This window comes from Syngnathus leptorhynchus, chromosome 15, assembly GCF_054491065.1.
Source record: "Syngnathus leptorhynchus isolate UIUO chromosome 15, UIUO_Slep, whole genome shotgun sequence".
NCBI lineage: Eukaryota > Metazoa > Chordata > Actinopteri > Syngnathiformes > Syngnathidae > Syngnathus > Syngnathus leptorhynchus.
The window spans coordinates 9,122,280-9,139,091 of record NC_141209.1 but is presented as its reverse complement, the minus strand read 5'-3'; the positions used below and the strand labels follow the sequence as shown (position 1 = coordinate 9,139,091).

General features: G+C 45.4%; 1 protein-coding gene across 1 annotated transcript; it reads right to left on the bottom strand.

Annotated features, from left to right (window-relative positions):
• Nucleotides 1–282: 282 nt before the first annotated feature.
• gfra4a (GDNF family receptor alpha 4a) lies at nucleotides 283–9,378 on the bottom strand. Its single transcript, XM_085932550.1, has 8 exons — nucleotides 9,369–9,378; nucleotides 8,634–8,915; nucleotides 7,621–7,701; nucleotides 4,216–4,555; nucleotides 3,934–4,043; nucleotides 3,391–3,525; nucleotides 1,843–2,003; nucleotides 283–1,611 (listed from the first exon to the last, which is right to left on the bottom strand). The coding sequence occupies exons 1-8, from the start codon at nucleotides 9,376–9,378 to the stop codon at nucleotides 1,444–1,446; spliced, it is 1,287 nt and encodes a 428-aa protein (XP_085788676.1). The 3' UTR covers nucleotides 283–1,443.
• Between the last annotated feature and the right edge of the window lie 7,434 nt (nucleotides 9,379–16,812).

The following is a 16,812-nucleotide window of genomic DNA, read 5'->3' as shown; positions in this document are numbered from 1 at the left end:
AAACAAGGTGATGCGCAAATGTTAGGGAATGAAAGAGTGAGCGCGAGGGAAAGAGATAAATGCATTCTAATTTAATTATGAAAAAACAACAAAAGAAAACTTAATGTTTGAAAAATTACAAATATTTAAATTCAATCACCAAAAATATGCATTAAACATTTCCAACATTACAAACAAACCAAATTGATGACACTGGACAACGATGACACCAGCCTGTCATTGGATGTTTGACTTTTATTGAGTGAAAGTGTTTAACAACACAAGAGTGAGAGTCTTCACGTTTCTTTTCTTCTGCTGTCAATCACTTCAGGGTTGTCGTGGCAACCTAAATCTCTTTCAAACCAGCAGTTTGAGTGATCCAAAACCAAAATATCACGTGACCGCCAACATAAAGTCTGTTGTTCCAGCTTCAATGTGGCCATTTTGTGACGCTAATAAGCTAATGAACGAGTTTGTTCTTTTTTCTTTTTCTCCTACTTCTTCTCAGTGTGCTCCTGGAAAGCGGCAGAACTCTTTCTGGGCTGCAAAGGGGTGAAAATTTATACAAGTAAATTCCCAGAAAGTTTGCAATAGATTTTCATGTGAATTTTAGCTGGGTCATTTTTTAAATCTTCCAAATTGGAAATTTTCAATGGGAATTAAGTAGGAATTGAAGACAATTTTATGGAAAGATGTCTTATTTAGGCATACAGTAAATACATACATTTAGTTTTCCATGCAAAATAGATTGCTCTCTTTGCCCACATGCAAGAGCATCACAGGACCTTAATTGTGCCATTATTTATGGGTTTTTTTTTTTTACTTAAGATCACTGCACAAATTGTGCCTTGCAACACAAAGCAAAAAAAACAAAACTGGCCCAAACAAAGGCTATTAAATATCAAATATTTCACAGTGACACTGTTAGTGTGAAAACTGGTTGCGTTTAGTTGAGATTTTCAATTTTGTTAATTCTCATTTAATTCCCATGGAAAGTTTCCATCTTTAAAAAATTCCTGCTATTTTGCAACCTGAAGCGCTGTTGTGCTTTTTGGAGCAAGATGCCCTTAGAAAAATGTTTTTTGTTTTTTTAACGTGAGAAGGAAGGATGGCTGAGCACGCCAAGAACACAAAAAAATATCCATAGCAGCCACACAAACACAAACTCTTGTCATTTTTTGTCCATTAAAAAGTGTTCACAAAAGGTTGCGCTTAGTTTTTGATTTTTTTCCGCAACATGACAATAACGACGACACTTAACGTGAGCTGTTTAGCGACAGGCGCTAACCATTGTCAATCATCTTTCCACGACGACAACAAAAATAATTTGTTTCTGATAAAAGTGTTTTTCCATTAACCGTCCTCTTCCGCGTGTCACATGGTAAAGCGGGAAATGTTGTGGCGCACTTCCTGGCAAAAAGTGCAAAGTCAGCATTGGCTGGCAGCGAGGCGATGCGCCGCTCTTTAGTGGCGGAGGAGGAGAAGCGGCGTCACCAGGAGCCAGCAGAGGGCGAGTGGGAGCGCAGGTAGGAGAGGGCGGGCTGGCCCCGCCGCCCCGCCGCGCTCTGACAGGTCGGGCGACACCAGCGTCGAATCGCTCGAGTCGCCCCAAAGGCGCTCATTGCCGTTGACCTTCAAGGCAAAGCCGCAAGGTTACGCATACCCCACAGCTCACATTAAGGCAATCTTTTTCCATTTTACACGTCTGAAGGGGTTTAGAGTTAAGGGTTGGGGTTAGGATTAAGGTTGGGGTTTAGGGTTAAGGCTAAAGTTTAGGGTTAGATTTGAAATGAGGGAGAATGAATCAGGATTTAGGGGTTTGGGGGGTCATTTCAAGTGTAGAATGCTGATGCTCTGACCCACCTGAGTGGGAATATGTGCTCTCAGAATGTTCTGAGCAGTTTCCATGGAGACATCCGGAGCTTCGGTGGCCCGGTGAGCGTTTGTGCTGTTGGAAGCCGGGCTCGGGGCGCCACCGCCCGTTTTTACGTCCGAGCTATTGCCGAAAGCCAGCATGGCCTTCTCTGAAACAACAAGGCACACTTTTGTTAGCGGATTCTGATGAACACCCCGCCCTGGTTGAGCTTGAGGCGATTAGCGATGTGTGTTCTTGACATATTACAAGTTTTCAAAATCCAATTTACAAGCATTACCATCAGGTCCCAGTTTACAGGTAAATGAATGAGGAGCTTGTCATTTAGCGGGCTCGTTGCTGAAAAAGCCAGGACGCCATTAAACGCTCATTTAGTGCGTTGCAGCAAAAGATGAATAATGGCTGCAAAATTCCATGTTACGTTCAAGCCGCTTGCTGCTGTTTGTCTCTCGCCATCATCATCATCATCATCATCATCATCATTATCATCATCATACTAAAAGAAGCTCACTTGGCGACAACTTTAATGTGTAACTTCACAGACGAAAAATGTCATTAAAAGTAGCAAATGTGTGCGCGTTCCTTCCATGGCCATGTTTCATTTAATTCATTAATTGCCAAGAATGACTTCAGTCATGGCTCTGTGGCGTACTGGGTAGCACGTCCGCCTCACAGTTAGGAGGGTGTGGGTTTGATTGCATGTGTGGAGTTTGCATGTTCTCCCTGGGCCCGCATGGGTTTTCTCAGGGCACTCCGGTTTCCTCCCACATCCCAAAAACATGCTTGGTAGGCCGATTGAGCACTCCAAATTGTCCCTAGGTGTGAGTGTGAGTCCAAATGGTTGTTTGTCTCTGTGTGCCCTGCGATTGGCTGGCAACCGGTTCAGGGTGTCCCCTGCCTACTGCCCGATGACGGCTGCCCGATGACTCCAGCACACCCGCGACCCCCGTGGGGACTAAGGGGTTCAGAAATTGGATGGATGGATGGATGGACTTCAGTCATCAATTGGAATCAAAACATTCAGGTTATCAAGTGATCAAGTTTCATTTAATGAATTAAATGAAACTTTTTAAAACATTAAAACAAACATTGAATCTCAATGTAGCCAAAGGCTCTAAAATGGCCGCCACTTTCGGGCTGCGGTCAATGCAAATGGCTAAAGACCACACGAGTGAGCATTCATTGTTCTGGTTGAGGCTAATGAACCACTTGACGCTAATTACGCGCCATCAAAGTCACTTCAGTGAAGGCAAAGTGAGCAAAGGAGCCGAGGGGCGCCGACGGCACGAATGCCTGCTGCCCACGCTGACAAATTTTGCGGCAAAGTGTCAAGCCGCTGCACTAGTTTTTAGATTTCTTTTTTTTTGGTTTGTAATTAAAGTGAATAGGCCTAATTGTTTTTTAATATTAACATTTAGAGGGCGAAAAAAGCCCAAAATGATTACTTGCACGTAATGTTAGTTTTTTGTACAGGACCAACTAAAATCAGGTGATGTGCATATTTTTGGCTCTCCTTTGTGCTGTTGGCTTTTACTGACTGAGGCAGACGTTGTCGTGGAAGAAGGCCAGGAATCCGACACACTGCTCACGCTGGTGGCCGCCGGTACTGCAGGAGCACCAAGGTCCCACGTTGGAGGTGGAGTTGTCAAGGTAGTTGGGAGTAATCGTGCTGCCTGGCCAGACGGGCGAAATATGAAAAAAATATTAAAAGAGCATCAGAAGCCAGCGGTGATGGCTCATTATTGCCGACATCATCTGCCGCCAGGGTGTGTTTTACTGACTCGGCATTCTTTGATCTAAGTCTTTTGTTTGACGGCGGATCGATGGCAACACGCCGCCGCTTCTCTTTTGCTTGATGTGCACGAAAAGCTTTTCCCTCATCGGGCTCGGATAATGAAAGCTTTGATAAGTCAAGACCACGACTTGACATGTCTCGCTTTTATTCTTCGAAACGTTGAGCACAAAGTGGCGGAGTATTGTCATATTGCAGACATATTGTCAGCCCGCAAACTATAATGATATGGTAATAACTAGGCCAAACGCTTACAGCACTTGTCCATCCGTCTGCCGCATGTTCTTACCTATGAGGCCGGTGTAGGCCAGCAGACACCTTGCGTGGTTGTCCTGCTTGCACCCGCTGGAGCTGCCGTGCCAGGGCTGACAGTCGTACTGGAACTGAGCCCAGCGGGACCTGAAACGAGAACAAATTCATCAGCGTCATGGCTCCCAAAGGCCACCTGGATCTTCATTGTTGTTAAGCAACATTAGCGTGAGCTCGGTGGCCGTGCCCCTCCCTATTACGGATGACAGGAAGTTGCTAAAAAAGCAGGCCGGACTATTCAAGAGGCAAAATGGCCAACGACCTGCAGACGTAGTCAGCTTTGCAGAGCCTGAGCTGGGCCAGGCAGCCGGGCTTGTCCTTGTCCTCGTAGGAGCAGCCGGGCACCACGGTCTGGCGGCGGCGCTCGGCGCAGGCCGTGTCGGTGCACGGGCAGAAGAGCAGCTCGTGCGTGTAGTCGGGCGGCACGCGGTCAAAGAATTTGCGCAGAGCCTTGTTGCACTTGGGCCGGTTGCACGGGCCCGAGCGGGCCGACGGCTGGATGCAAGACGACACGTACTCGGTGCGCAGCTTCTGGCACGTCTCGTCGATGTTGCAGGCCTTGGCAGCATCCAGGCAGCGGTTGACCGTTGTCACTTCTGACTCTGCCGGGAAGACGAGGGAACCGACAGCGAGTCATCAAACTTGCCCACCACGCTTCCTTGCTCACAATGACAAAACGGCGCATCTCGCATCGGCCGTCTGTCAACAACCTGTGTTTCAAACATGGCCAAAATGTCGGGGCCATAGTTTTAAACACATTTTGAAAGAGCGTTGCAAACAGAAACGGAAACGGCGGCGGGGAAGCTCTCATCTCTGGAGAGCGCTGGGTGAAATCCCAGCCAATGTTTAGCAATGACTTGAGTGTGCGGCTGCAGATGTTGTTGACTTGACACTATTCACCTTCTGCATGCTAAAGTGAGCCAACAAGTTGATTATACATAACGACCGTGCTCAGCCATGAATAGAACATGAAAAGTGGCTAAATGTTACATGCGCCAGGCGCAACGCTAGCTAGTGGGTGTCCGGGTTGGATGCCTTTCAGAGACACCTCTAATGGCGGAATACATCATTCTGCCGGGTTAATCCAGAGAGAAAAGTGGCTCTTCCCTCGCTCCCGCCTAGAATTACTCCCGCCCAACCATCATGCCTTACTATTTGTGCGATATCGTACTCTCCAGGATAATAGTGGTGTCATTTTTTATATGTTTATCGCAAATGGCGGAAGAACACGCCTGCCACCTGCTGATGAGCCTCAACAAAGAGGTCAAGAGGACAGATCGCCACGGCGGCGGTTGTTGCTTTCGGGCCACGAGGAAAGACCAACTTATCGCTAGCCTCGAGGGACAACCGCCTGAGTGGTTTCAGAATGTTTTGGGGAAACAAGACCTCGCCCTGCAGCTAGCTACCCACCTCAGTGCCCAGCGCCACCCTGCTACGTAAGCTAATATCAGCTGGCGTGACCTGCCTCGCTCACCCCTCGCCCTGACTGACCTGCTCGTCAATCCACGATGGCAGATAGCGCCGCTCATTAGTGTGCAAAGCGCCTGCGGCCGCCTCAGCCGCTACACCGGGGCGCTCTCGGAGTTGTCGTATAAAATATGGATGGGCACCGGAGAGCCAGGTAACAACCCGATGCGCACCGTCACTTCTTCCTCCTGACTTGGCAGAGGAGGGGCCGATTGACAAAATGTGTACGGCGGACGCTCGTTGGGCTCTCCAAGACCCGGGCGGCCACCAAGGTCTGCACAAAAATGCCAAAAATGGATCAACGCCAATTCTTATGCTTGGCGACAACTTTAAAATGTAGAGTGGGAGGAATTTTGTCCCCCATATTTTTTATTGGCTTAAGCGACTCGGTTCGCAGCCGAGTGTGAAGCGGTCAGGATAAGGGTCAGCACCTCCAAATCTGAGTCCATGGTCCTCGGTCGGAAAAGGGTGGAATGCCCTCTCCGGATCAGGGATGAGATCCTGCCCCAAGTGAAGGAATTCAAGTATCTTGGGGTCTTGTTCACGAGTGAGGGCAGGATGGAGCGCGAGATCGACAGGTGAATCGGTGCAGCGTCGGCAGTAATGCGGACTCTGTACCAGTCTGTCGTAGTGAAGAGAGAGCTGAGCCAAAAGGCAAAGTTCTCTATTTACCGGTCAATCTATGCTCCTACCCTCTCGTATGGGTCGTGACCGAAATAACGAGATCCAGGATACAAGCAGCCGAAATGAGTTTCCTCCACAGGGTGTCCGGGCTCTCCCTTAGAGATAAGGTGAGAAGCTCGGTCATCCGGGAGAGACTCAGAGTAGAGCCGCTGCTCCTCCACGTTGAGAATAGCCAGATGAGGTGGCACGGGCATCTCATCAGGATGCCTCCTGAATGCCTCCCTGGGGAGGTGTTCCAGGCAGACCCCGGTATGAGACCCCGTGGAAGACCCAGGACGCGTTGGAGAGACTATGTCTCTCAGCTGGCCTGGGAATGTCTTAGGATCACCCGGGATGAGCTAGATGAAGTGGCTGGGGAGAGGAAAGTCTGGGATTCCCTCCTAAAGGTGCTGCCCCCGCGACCCGACTCCGGATAAGCGGAAGAAGATGGATGGATGGACTCTGCTGGAATTTTCCCTTCCTGCGTTCGAGGGGTCAGAAAGATGCAGCTTCATTTGAGCATTCCGATTTATTTTCCAATCTAAAGCAGCTGTTGAACAATAATAGCAGGCCCGCCGAAATTGCCTAGCAACGTGCCACCGCTGCCCTTTGCCTCGCCATCCTATCTCGTTTATAAGCAAGCGCCTTTCATTTCCACTCCTGCAAAATGTGTCTAATGTGCCAGTGAAATCTTTCTTTGTACACGACGAGGAGTTTAGCTTGAATGTTTATGGTCGCCACAATCGCCTGCATCAAGCCAATGTAGTAAAGGTCATACGTTGGAGGAAAAAAAAAAAAAAGCTGTCGCGTTTTATTTGGGTGTGATAAAAAGCACGGCGGCAGGAGGTCAGCGATTTTGCTGACATCGCCTCCTCAGCATATTTGTGTGCGACGTTCCCTCACCTTTTGTCTTGATTCATCGCTCACGCTAATATCGCTAAGCACTCTTCCACACCAAAGACGTTTTGAACGAGTCATTAGGCTAATTAGCAAAAGCTGTCACTAGTCAAGTAGCGGATCTTGATGATTACTTTGACGCTGCAGCGTCAATAAACTAAAGAAATGATTGAAAAATATGTTTTGACCGTGAACAACACGCCTAACAAAGAGCAAATGCTTCTCGAACATTCCTTCCAGTGCAAACAATTTCACCTCGCCGCTTGAGAGCAGGAATAGCCACATACTGCTTCATCAACCCAAGAGTGGCACTGTCACAATAAATCAACTAATCAACAATAATCGGCCTCATTTCTACACCTGGTTTGGATGTAAATACTCCCGATCCATTGCAATCGTGTCCCGTCACGTGACCTCATCAGGAGCAAACAAAGTGTACATTCCAGGAAAGCAGTCATTCATGTAAGCCTGCCTGTAGAGTGTGTGTGTGTGTGTGTGTGTGTGTGTGTGTGTGTGTGTGTGTGTGTGTGCGTGCGTGCGTGCGTGCGTGCGTGCGTGCGTGCGAGCGTGCGTGTGTGTGTAGTTTGCTTTTTTGAATAAATGATGACACCCGAGGCACGAGCGTGGCCTGAAAACTCACCGGCGGCGATGGAGGCCAAGCGCACGTAGTCAGAGCCCCTCTCCTCGGGCTCGTACGGGAAGTCCTCTACCAGGCTCAGGCCTGCAAAAAAGAAAGTCCGTCTGTCACATCACCATGGCAACACAACAGCGACCGCAGAGAAAAAACTGTGAGAGAGTGAAAATGAAGCTCAAAGGAAAAAGTAGATTTGGGGCAACGACTGTGACATCAGCGCAGGAAGGAAGCCAGTTGACCTTTGAAGACCTCAACCAGAGTTTAAAATCCTAAATTGGAAACGTGAAATCTTGACCCAAAGCTGAATTCGAAACCCCAGCCCTGGCTATAAATGTTGCCTTCTGGCACTGATTTGAAAGAATAATGGTAGATTGCTGCCACGTGTAGGACGCAGCCACTTGTTGCCAGCAATCCCTCCCAACTCCTACCTGAGGAGTTGAGGTCTTCTCGATTCGTCCGCGAGAGCTACTCAGCTCACTGCTAACAGCAGAGCGGGAAGCCAAAAGCAAAATGTTGCATGTGAGTGTGTCGTTTGTCACGCCTTCAAAGTCATCTTAGGCATTTCACGCATCCTGTTGAGAGTCGTTTTCCTGCGCTGGCGCATGTTTGATGAATGCAGCCGCCATGGCTGTGGGTGGAACGTTATGAATAATCGCCTCCCTCGCCTCGCTTCCTCCCTCCTCTTCTTTTAGCCATTTCCACAGCAATAATCATTTTTTTTCTACCCCCCCCCAAAAAAAGGTAAAAAGTGTCTTGCCACCACCCACCCTCGGCGACTGGCCATTTGTGAAAATTTCCTTGGGCCGTCAGCAGAAAATGAACAATTATTGATTAATCCTCGCCTTTTCAAAGTGGGCTTTTCTACAATTAAAGTTTTATGGCAAAAAATAAATGAAAGGGAAGCAACAAACTTGGAAACAATTACACATTAATGGAGAGGGTGCTGATGTGCAGGGGGAAGGGGCGCCTGAGGCAAGTCTCATCTAAGCGAGCCACGAGAAGGAGGCTTGCGGTCTGACCGTGCAGGACGGCCTGCTGCAGGCTCCAGTAGATGCTGAGGCAGTTCTTCTCCTTCTTCATGCCGCGCTTGCAGCGGCAGCCTCGCAACGGCGTGGCCATGAGCGCTGTCATGGCCGTCTCGCACTGGGTCCGGGCGCCGGGGCCCAGCTTGACGCTGCCGTCGCCGGCCACGCACTGGCGCAGGGTACGCAGACGTGGGCTGCAGGCCTCGTCCCCGGAGCAGGCGTCGCCCGCGCTCAGGCAGTCCCAGCTGCCCTCGCCCGCCACCGCCCACGCCGGACCTGCAACGACATCACGGCATGAGCCAGTATCCGTCTGTGCGTGTTTGGCGCATTTCAAAATTAAGACTTGATTGCAAAACAACGACAATAGAGGCAACTTGATGTTATTCGTCAAAGCAAAATAAAAAAAGTTACTGGCTTTCTTTGCGGATTCTTCGTGGTCATTTCACAACAACCTTGAAGCCGACGACATTTATTACGTTTTTGGGTGACAGTGATTGAGCTCGAAGGTTGTCTGACTCTTTTTTTTTTTTTTAAATGTCATTATCATTCATAACATCCACCTCTTAGCTCTTCCTTCGTCATTAATCATTTTTGTCTTTTCCCCTGGGGTTAGAAAACTTTAAGCAAACTTTCCACCAAGAAATTCTTTTTGCCTTTGTCGACAAATAGCGATGCACAAACTTTGCCGCCAGCGCTCAAGGATAAAAACTTGAGGCTTTTGTCATTTACCGTCGCCCATCTGTCTCGTTTGGAGGTTCCAACTTGGTAGCAATTAGAAGAAATCCGAGTTGTCTGCTTTTCAAAGACCCCTGCAAAATGTCCACAATCACCCTCAAAAGTCACCTTCAAAACAAAATAGTTGACTTCCTGTCTTGGCTTCTTGAAACTTTTTTGGTGGGTCTACCCAAGACATTTGGTAAGTCAAACTAGCTTTGCCGCTTTTGAAAGATTCCGCCAAATAATCTTAACGTTGAAAACCAACGACAGACTTTCTGGGTATTTTTGGAGCAGTACTTTTTTGGTGGGTCTAGACATGCCTACCAAAATTCAAGTCAAACGGGCTTTGGTGAGTGACTGAAAAGAGAATTCCACTGGGCACTAGCGAGGCAAAACATCTACTCCTGATCAAAATGGCTGACTTCCTGTGAGACTTTAGTCATGGCTTCTGGAGCCATTTTTGTGACTCTACTCATGACACGTTGAGCAAATTTCACGTGGCAAAGTCAAACCGGTCTTCGCGACGTGATCATCTCCAAACCCTTCTCACCCAGGTTACAGTCTGTTTGAACTACTCCCCTCCGGACGGCGTTATAGAGCTCTGTACGCCAAAACCAGCAGACCCAGAGACAACTTCTTCCCCCAGGCTGTTGCTCTGATGAACTCACACCACTCTTAGAGTCTCAGAGTCATTGCTGTGCAATAACATCCTGCTCTCCACACCTTTTTGGATTGTCTACACTGCTTGTACTATGTGTCTTCTCTACATCCATTGCAGCCTGGTCATCCTGGAAGAGGGACCCTCCCATCTGTGGTCTCTTCTCAAGGTTTCTCACTTCCTTGAGTCGGAGTTTTGAGTTTTTCCTTGCCCTCATGGGAGTTTAAGATCAGGGGATGGCTGAGAATATTGTCATTTGTCATTTTCACATGTCCTGAGTGTTGTTAGTCACCTAAATGTTCCACAGAGACTGTGATGTAACAAAGTCAAATTCCTTGTTTGGCACGCTCAAACATGGCGAATAAATTCTTCTTGACTCTTGAATCTTGAAACCCAATCTGCGGAATCCTTTGCACTCTACCAACTACCCACGCACGTCGTTCACGCCACCCGCAGCGGAAAAACAATGGTTGCGGAGAAGGGGGGGGGGGGTGAAACCCCGCGGGGTTGAGTTGGTGTGACGCGTTTCCGATGGAAATGAGTTTTGCCGACACGTATTCTCTGCTTTGCATGCAAAACGAGTGATATAGTGTCACCTCGCATACGAAGAACAGCTTAAACGACATGCGGGGGAATTGTTTTGGTGGGTCCGGTGACCAACTCTTCTGTTTCACTCTATCAAGGCCTCTTCAATTGTGACCAGACATATTGCGGGTGAATACATTTTAAAGATGGAACTTTTTAATGCAAAATTTATGAGAAATATAGCAAGGTACACCCGCAATATGTCTGGTCGCAATTGAAGAGGCCTTGATAGAGTGAAACAGAAGAGTTGGTCACCGGACCCACAAAAACAAAGCGCACGCTAATAAGTAAATGCAACCAAAGACATTCTAAACCAATTTGAGCAGTCAGACAACCTTCTTAGCTCAGTGCTAGTTAGAATGAAGCTAATAGCAAAAACAATGGGAGCAAAGAGAAGCCACATCCTTTGTTGTGCCACTTTGTCGTGGCACCGTGAAGGCAAAAGAAAGTTATTTGAAACTAAAACCCTTCCTGGGTGTTGATATGCTATGTCCTTTTGCCTTCACGGTGCCACGACAAAGTGGCACAACAAAGGATGTGGCTTCTCTTTGCTCCCATTGTTTTTGCTATTAGCTTCATTCTAACTAGCACTGAGCTAAGAAGGTTGTCTGACTGCTCAAATTGGTTTAGAATGTCTTTGGTTGCATTTACTTATTAGCGTGCGCTTTTTAACCGCGGTGACTCATTGGCTCTGCTGGGAGCTGCGTTGTTTGGTTGCGTTGCAGTCGCCACAGAGATGCCACTCACACTAATGGAAAAACACTGTTGAGACCCTTAAGACGTCTTTGGGCTCGGACCAACAACAACCAACACATTCCTCGATGACTTGATCTGTGCCAAACTATTCTAGTTGAATGACCACCCACCCAGTAGCTTTGAGGGTGTGTGTGAATCTTAGCAACTTTGTATGATTGTTATCAATGAATTATTCTTCATTACATAGGTGAAGCACATTAAGCTATCTTAAAAAGAGTTGCCTTACGTGGAATATAAACTCACTAAAATCATAATAAAGCCAAGCTAAGATTGCCTAGTTTATTTGTCCAATTTAGTTTTACTTGACGTATAAATATTGCCACGACACCAGTCGAGCCTTTATGATTTGCAAACTCTCGAAGTTGATTTTGTGCTGTTCCGTTCTGGAAAATGATGCAATTATGAGGCTGAAATTTGACAAGTGGCTGATAAGAAAAACAAAAGACGTAACCGGCGGACTCCCAATTAGTGTCGTGGAGCGGTTGAAATGAAATTGCCCAATAATTACGGATATTTTGGAAGGGAATAAATCTGACCCGGGAGCAATGAAGAAGCGCTTATATGACTGCGAATATCGCAAGCGCCGATTAAAAAGTGATAAGCGCACTGTGCATTCCGACATCATTATTATGAGGAGCTCATTCATTATTACAACAATGTCATTTCGCTGACATAAGTGGAAGAAGAAGTTAGCGAACTGGAAGTCTTTCATCAGATGACATGCTCTTGTTCTTTGACTAAAATACGATTCGTGCCCTGGCAATATTTCCCATATGACAGTAATAAACACTGGCAAATACGTGCTATCGTAGAGATTACAAACAGGGAATTGTTTACGTGGAACAGAGCTTCGGATAAGTAACCACATGCTGCTTCACCCACTTTTGTATGATCAAAAAACAATTTATTGAAATGTTTGTTTGAAATGTGTTTTTAAAAATGATATATTTTACAAAAAATTATGTATTCTTATTTTTTGATTGAATCAATGCAAATTTTTAGTATAATTTTAGAATTAATTTGCCTATTATTCATTATACATTGTTTTCACTTGAAAATATTATTTGTACTGCATCATTTCTACCATTTCATTATCAAATTACTGACTAAAATTACAAATTTCTTCACAGACACAAAATGATGTCTTTGGCTGGCAACCAGTTCTTGGTGTCCCCTGACCGAGGATGAGCTCCAGGACACTCGTGACCCTCGTGAGGATAATGCCGGGATGAATTACTGATCATTTACTGAGATTGATAAAGCTACATGAATGAAAGAGCTGAATCAAGGAAACACATGACAAACTTCTTGCTTAAATCCACACTTGATTATTCAGCAAGTTAGTCAGTCAGTGTAAACAAGAAATATTTGGACTAAAAGGTGAGAGAAATGCTTTTTTTTGCATCTGTCAAAACCTTGTGAAAAACCTGCTTGACTTCACTTTACCTTCTTTCTGGAGAATAAAAAGGCTGAGTACATTTGGATGCGCAATTGCCTTTTGCGTGCCTGTTTGAATACGCTTCTTTGAGCCAAAATGTGGTTTATGAGTTTTTATTTTTTTACCCAGCACTCACCCGCCGGCATCCCGGTGTCAGTGTCTATTTCGAACACAGCGGTAAGCCAACCCCCGCTTCTAACTGACAACAAAATATATTTTTGGGGTAAATAATCGGATTGAGTTGATCTCAGGTTACATTTCTGGCAATTGTTAAAATATGACAGAGGAGAACCAGAAAAAAATCACCATCGATTTTTATTGTAGAATGTTGAGTTATAAAGCATAAAAATCATTGTCCAGCCTTTTAGTTTCTCTATTTTGAACAGCAGGTCAAACTGTGGCCATTGTAAATATGATAGCGCGTGACATGTTTTCATCCAGTTTGACGGATATTTGTAAACATTTCAGGTTGCTATTCTTATCAATCATTAAAATGTAAGTTAGGTAATAATTTAGGTGGAAAAGAAGGAAGATGTTAGACACGTGTCAAACATATGGGACAACTTTGTCGTGACAAAAAGGGCAAAGATGATATTTTGAATGTCGCTCGCCTGTGCTTGTGCTATTTAGTATTTCGTTCTGCCGTCTGCAACTCGTTGCGTCTTTAATTCCCCTGAAAATGAGCTTTTCCTATCAATTGAATGTATCAAAAAGCTGCCAATTAAAATTCTGACAAGGTGGGCTTTTGAAGCTGGAGGGGGTGCGATGAGTCCGTCAGCTGACAATTAGCGGGGTTAAAAGTTTTAGACGAGAGAACACGCTAACCTTGACACAGGCTAACCGATTAAACCTGCGCAACGCCGCATCATTAGTGAGTTATCATGATGCCGCGCGAGGCTCAGACATCTACACTGCATTCATTAGCGATTAGCAGCTAATTAGCGGGTGTTGTTGGCAAGAGATAAAAATAGACTTTGATGTTGCTTTGACTTTGACACTGCCTCTGGCCAATGTTTGACGGTGACGTGGCCAAGCAGATTCCTCGTCGCTCGCCTGGTTTTTAGGTTTATCTCCACTTTGTATGATGATGATAATAATAATGCATATTGACGGATTCGTTAAATTAATCGCACGCCCAAGGCTCAAACTGATATTTCTTTCTTTGCGGAGCAGTTTTGTCAATCTTTGAATCAAAATCTAATTGAAAAGTGAAATTAAAATCATCTTTAATTTAACTCCTTTTTATTCTGACACGGGACTTTATTTCAAATTGAAACATATTCCGATCTATTACAATACAAAGATCTGTTGTGTTTCATGGGGGGTCTACAAAAATTGGACAATATTTATTGTCAAGATGCTAAAATTTTGAGAATTTGGACAATTTAAATCTAATGTTTCAAAACGATTAATCGTTTTTCAAAATAGTTGTTGAAAGAAAATTCGACCAAGTGACGACTACCATAATACGTGAGCACTAAACTTTGAAATGAATTGAAACACTTCGTTGCGGCCGTTCTGTCCATTGTTGGGCCGTTTTTGTCCAGGTCTTGTGGTGCTACAGCCCGGCAGGAGTAGTAAGAGGAGGGGGAAGCGGAGGGTATTAATTCGTTTCACTGGCAGGTCTTGCCTTTGCAGCCGGAGGCGTCGTTTTAACGAGCGAGGGGAGGTTGGTGTTGGATATGGGGGATGGGGCAGCGTTGGGCAAGCTGAGCCAAAACGGCCCCAGCAGAGGAAAACTGAGTCGGCCACAAACGACTGGTCTGGCCTCTCTCTATCTCTTGGATGTCAGAAGCGATCGGCGGATTCGCGTGTGGATTTCTGGGCTCCGTATGCAGAGCGATCCAAAGAGAAAAAAAGCTTCTCTTCGTGTCCAAGCATACTGAGAGCGTCTCTGTCGGCGCCATTTCCTTCTTGAATTGAAAAAAACAAATATTCACGTAATACAGTACCTAGCAAGCACATCAGCCAAAACTGTCTCCAAAGAGCTTCAAACAAAGTTGGCTACATTACTGAATGGCAATTTAAACAGGGTGTAGCAGCATGTGGCTCAATTTTGGCAACACATTAGTAAGTTTCGAAAGAATCAAAAGGTTGAACGCGAATAAAAGTAACATATGAGAGACTAAACGACACCATCTCCTTTGGAAATAGTTTCCCTTCAATCCAATAGATGGCGATAATGAAAATAAGAAATAAAAAACAATGGGCGCGAGACACAGTTGGTGTGCATAACAAAACGTCTGCTAACTTCTCCACACGCCAATCATCTGCTTGTATTTGCAGAATCCAAGCAAGCCGATAATATGAGCTTTGTTAAGATATGCTTCTAATTGAAATAAAAGGGTTAAAAGTATAAAAGTCTCCCCTTGAAGGTAGCACAAAGCTATTTGAATACACTTGAAAACAGGGCAATAGGGACGAGAGGAAATTTAGTGTGCGTGCGTGCGTGCGTGTGTGTGCGTGCACTTGTTTGCGTGCGTGCATACGACATTTTTTTCACAATTTATTCTCACAGTTTGGTGTACAGCAAACATTGCCACCCACACGTGTCGTTTGTCTTTGTTAGCCACTAGCTAGCCACCTGCTAGCTGCAGTCCTTGTAGTTGCCACCTGTTTTTTGTGCTAATTACGTGACAGAAACTAGACCCAAAAAAAGCAGTTTTACGCCTACATATGTTCATTCGTAGCACAATCTCAACTCGAGTGAAAAACTAAATAAGTACGGGAATTTAATGTGCAGTTGGTATGTATGAAAAGTTGATTTGGACGTGTGAAACGTCCATCTCTGTTTAACCCGGCCTCTTAGCCAATAATTATGCAGACAACAATCAATTTACATCTAATTTAATATAAGTGTTTAAGTTCCCATTTCTATGTAAAGGAAATGTGTTTATGTTCTATTTCTCCAATTGAAGTGGAGGTTTCTGCCCTGACAGGAGAAATGCTCTTTTGCCGTGTTTCACAGTACAAATTCAGTGCGAGACGCCGAATGTAAGCAAGCGAAACTTTAACCTACGAAGTATCTGCTGCCGTGAATCCAAATGATGCCACAGAGGTCCGCGGGGGTGACAAATGTTTTCAATTTATGGCGAGAAAAAGGGTCAGAACAACCCAGATTCTTCATCACAGCTTATCTGAGGTTGGAGCGAGGGGGGGGGAATCTATATAAATAATAATCATTTAAAAAAAAAAAAAGTCAAACACTATTTAAAGTTTATAAAGTCAAGGTTGAGTCTGCAACGAGGTGAATAAAGCTGAGTGTCGTCCCCCCCCCCATCCCCGACCTCGCCAGCTTTGCTTTATTCAAATAAAGCTCAAGAGGACGACTTATGTGGCCTTGCAGTGTCCAAATCAAAGAGCCGCCAGCCGGTGTCTAAGTGTTGTCGTTTGTGTGTGATGGATTGTGAGATCGGTGCTGATGAAATATTGAGCAGGTGGGGGATTCGCGTGCGTGCGTACGTGTCTACTCTCCAGCCACTAGAGAAGACTGTATGTGTCATTTGTCGGCAAGCGGTGATTTTGTGTTTAAGTGGAACAGGATGTTCTCCATGTAAGTCATCACTTGGCCCAATTCTGCAGCTCCAAATGACTTCCGAGAAGCCGAGATTCATCGAGGGCATCCAAGACCACGCCATGTCGTTTTCCACCAAGAGCATTTGGGACACATTGATTTTTTTTTTTGTTGGTACTCATTAGAACTATTTGGTTCTATCTGCTGTTTATTTTGGGTGTACAGTATCTTATATTTTTAGGATCCATTATTTGATCAATTATTTAATTAATTATTCAAATGATCGGGTGAAAATGTTTTACTTTGAGGTTTATTACGAAAATCACCCCGAGGTTATTTAGAATTGTTTGATGATTAAACGAAGAGGAAGAGATTTATTTTGTGATGACTGAATGTTTTGAATTCATCATGGTCATGACATGGAGTCCCTCATGGGTCACCCCTTGAGCCCTTTCTGTTCTGTTTCTATATGTTAGCCTTGGTCCAAATGCTTCAGGATCCCAAC

What these genes read in the sequence shown, in the direction of transcription:
- gfra4a (XM_085932550.1), bottom strand. An exon ending in GGCCTACACCGGCCTCATAG is followed by an intron (nt 3,526 to 3,933) that starts GTAAGAACATGC and finishes CCGTCTGGCCAG; the next exon opens with GCAGCACGATTACTCCCAAC. An exon ending in GAGCACATATTCCCACTCAG is followed by an intron (nt 1,612 to 1,842) that starts GTGGGTCAGAGC and finishes TTTGCCTTGAAG; the next exon opens with GTCAACGGCAATGAGCGCCT.